Source organism: Sapajus apella, unplaced genomic scaffold (assembly GCF_009761245.1).
Source record: "Sapajus apella isolate SASKATOON/1434 unplaced genomic scaffold, GSC_monkey_1.0 scaffold2, whole genome shotgun sequence".
NCBI lineage: Eukaryota > Metazoa > Chordata > Mammalia > Primates > Cebidae > Sapajus > Sapajus apella.
Genome location: NW_022436942.1, coordinates 25,096,776 through 25,100,477, shown reverse-complemented (window position 1 = coordinate 25,100,477; position 3,702 = coordinate 25,096,776). Strand labels below are relative to the sequence as shown.

The window sequence follows — 3,702 nt, the reverse complement described above, 5'->3', positions numbered from 1 at the left end:
TATTTTTTTTTTTTTTTTTGAGACGGAGTTTCGCTCTTGTTACCCAGGCTGGAGTGCAATGGCGCGATCTCGGCTCACCGCAACCTCCGCCTCCTGGGTTCAGGCAATTCTCCTGCCTCAACCTCCTGAGTAGCTGGGATTACAGGCACGCGCCACCATGCCCAACTAATTTTTTGTATTTTTAGTAGAGATGGGGTTTCACCATGTTGACCAGGATGGTCTCGATCTCTTGACCTCGTGATCCACCCGCCTCGGCCTCCCAAAGTGCTGGGATTACAGGCGTGAGCCACCGTGCCCGGCCTTGTATTTTTAGTATAGATGAGGCTTCACTATGTTGACCAGGCTAGTCTCAAACTCCTGACCTCAAGTGATCCACCCGCCTCAGCCTCCTAAAGTGCTGAGATTACAGGCGTGAGCCACAGCACCCAGCCAACAAAACCAATTTCGAACAATGTGAGAACCACTTGAAAGTCCATGATTTCTTTTTCAAGGACATTTTCTTTCTTCTTACTCCCCCCCTTTCCAGGTCATGAATTAGCTCAAAGGTGATGTTACATCACCTCCCAGAAAGTTATCAACACCTTCCATCTCTCTGAGATGATTCAAATGGTAAGTAAGAACAGATTTTTTTCCCAGTAATTTTTTTTCAAAAATGGCTATGTTTTTCCCCAGTTATATTCATATTTACCCATTTTTACATGTGACATGTCCATAATTCTGCCTGAGAGAAAATATGATTTATATTGCATCCGCAAGGGAAGTGAGCCTATCTTGTAGGACACAGGCTTCAGAGGATTAATGATACAAATAGGGTAGGACCTAAGATGCTCTAGTTGCTTAATTCTACAGGAAAAATATTTCTCCTTAGCCGATGACCAAAGCAATCCCACCAGAGAGGCTGAGAGTAAGGAAATATTATAAATCTCAAACATAAGGAGACAGACTCAGGGGAAAGGAGAGTGTGTCCTGTACCTCTTTTCCAGGGAGGACAGTGTGACTAGCCTGTTCCTTAAAATGGTCAGAAAGAGCCTTGGCTCCCATTAAACTCTTCCTTTCCAAAAGATTACTCCAAAAATGCAAGCTTGTTTTATTATTCCCCGGAGGCAAACAAAAGGTCACTCTATTACTGTCTCCATCTAAAATCATATAATACATTGCAAAGTCAAACTGAAATCAATTCAACCATTGAGTTGCTCTTTTCAGTGCAGAAAAATGAGAAGTGGCTATACTTTACCTACTCAAAACCCTGCATTTATCCTGTGCTTATTCACTATCCACATGTCCTGCCTATCTCTCTCCATCAGCACAGCTGCCTCAGACTAGAAACTGACCAAGGAAAAGTTCTTTTTATTATTAATTTTAAAAAGTCTTTTTTTGAGATGGGGTCTCACTCTGTTGCCCAGGCTGGAGGGCAGTGGCACAATCATGGCTCACTGTAGCCTCAATCTCCCTGGGCTCAGGTGATTCTATCTCAGCTTCCCAAGTAGCTGGGGCCACAGGCACATGACACCATGCCTGGCTAATTTTTATATTTTTTATAGAAATGAGTTTTTGCTATGTTGCTCTGGCTAGTATTGAACTCCTGGGCTCAAATGACCCACTTGCCTCAGCCTCCCAAAGGGCTAGGATTACAGCCACTTTGGGAGGCTGAGGCACTGCACCCAGTTCTTTTTATTAAAATTTTTTTAAAAGAGATGGGATCTCACTATGTTGCCCAGGCTGGAGTGCAGTGGCTATTCACAGGTGCGATCATAGCATACTATGGCCTTGAACACCTGGGCTCAAGTGATGTACTTCAGCTTCCCAAGTAGCTGGGATTACAGGCTTGTACCACTGAGCCTGACTTGAAAACTTTTACATCTTGCTCTGTTAGGGCCATCAGTGCTTCAAGTGAATCAAGACTGAGGGCATCTGAAAGATATACTTCTGGAACATGAAAAATAAATTTTAATGTGTCAAAAAATAGGGCATAATCATGTAGATGACTTTGACTTTTAGTACCTCGGAGGAGTCAGCTGAGACAAGCTTATCTTCTTCCTTGTCTTCCATCGTCTTTGCCTCTCCAGGCTCTGAAGCAATCTGTGAATCAAAGTGAACAATGGAGGAGAGAGTCCCACACTTTCCCACCCTGGAAGCCATCCCTGTACCCTTGGTTCATGTTAGCTCCTCTCAGATAGCAGGAGACTCCTGAGGTAGCCTCTGTCAGACAGTGGCAGTAGGAGGAGGGCGTGATCTGGCAAGTGCCAGAAATGACACACGCTTCTCCCAGATATCCACATGGCTCACGTGCTAGCCTCCTTCATTGCTCACGTGTCACTGCTGACCACTCTATAAACTTGCAACTCAGCTCCCACTCCCTGTGCCCTTCCCTACTTAATTTTTCTTCATTTCACTTATTACTACTAGATTGAAATTTTATTTATTCTTTTTTTTGGTCTGTCTTCCTGCACTAAAATGTTAAGTCCCAGGAAGGCAGGGAATTTTGTTTTGTTCAGTATCATATCCCACCTCCTAGAAAAGTGCCAGGCACATAGTAGGGACTCAGTAAGTAATTGCAGAATGAATGAGTAAATCTTTGTGCCATCTAGTCAGACATCTCACCATAATCCTCTCTACAATGTACCTGACTGGAGATCATATATGCTTAGTTCTTAACATCAAGGAAAGAGAACTAATTCTCAAAGTGGCTCATCCCATATTTTTTTTTTGACAGCCCCTTGTATCTCCTTTGCCTGTCACAATATTTTTTTTCCATCCCATTTTAAAATGGAGCTAATTGTTGAAAGCTCTTCTTGTACTGATCTAAAATGTATCTTAAAAAAAGACTTTATACATAGCGTCTGCCTCTGCCCTCTGGAGTGTCACAGAACAAGTCAAATCCCTATATGATAGCCTTTCTATGTAATGTGACTAGAATATGACTTGAGGCCGGGCATGGTGGCTCACACCTATAAGCCCAGCACTTTGGGAGGTGGAGGTGGGAGGATCACTGGAGCCCAAGAGTTTGAAGCCAGCCTGGGCAACATAGAGAAACCCGATGTCTACCAAAAATACAGAAATGAAGCAAGTGTGGTGGCATGCGCCTGTAGTACCAGCTAGTTGGGAGGCTAAGGTGGGAAGATCACTGGGGCCCAGAGAGGTCAAGTCTGCAGTGAGTTGTGATCGCATTCCAGCCTGGGTGACAGAGTGAGGCCCTGTCTCAAAAGAAAGAAAGAAAAAAAAGAATATACTTGATTTACAGATCCTTTACAGAACTAGTTGCTTTCCAATGGGTTGGAATCTCTCAATTTTTTTTTTTTTTTTTCAAAAGGGTCTCACTCTGGTGCCCAGGCTGGGGTGTAGTGGTACTCACTGCAGCCTCGACCTCATAAGCTCCAGCAATCCTCCTGCCTCAGCCTCTTAAGTAGGGAGCAGCCTTTTCAAAAGGCTGTCCTTTTTGTTTTACTTCCCTCTGTGAGTTCTTTCTTTTTTGGGGGGTGGTGGGCCAAGTAGCTATCCTCTGTGAGTTCTTGCTCTAGATCTTCTCATTAGAGAAGATACACCCTGGAAATTTGCTGCCATTTCTTTCAGGGTCTATTTACCATAGTCATAGGTGTGATGAATTGAAGTGAGACCCACCCTCCTGCTTCCATTAAAGAAGGTAAAGCTCAGGATTCCAACTATTGGTTCTTTATTTCTTTTTTTTTTTTTTTTTTGAGACGG

At 43.6% G+C, this 3,702-nt stretch overlaps 1 protein-coding gene across 3 annotated transcripts in view; it reads right to left on the bottom strand.

Moving 5' to 3' along the window:
- The window catches only part of BIN2 (bridging integrator 2), a 43,939-nt gene that overhangs the window by 6,643 nt on the left and 33,594 nt on the right, over positions 1–3,702 (bottom strand). For all 3 annotated transcript variants that reach the window (XM_032284745.1, XM_032284765.1, XM_032284755.1), the window contains one exon: positions 2,002–2,079. In XM_032284745.1, the coding sequence (XP_032140636.1) occupies positions 2,002–2,079 (78 nt within the window). The remainder of the gene's footprint in view (positions 1–2,001; positions 2,080–3,702) is intronic.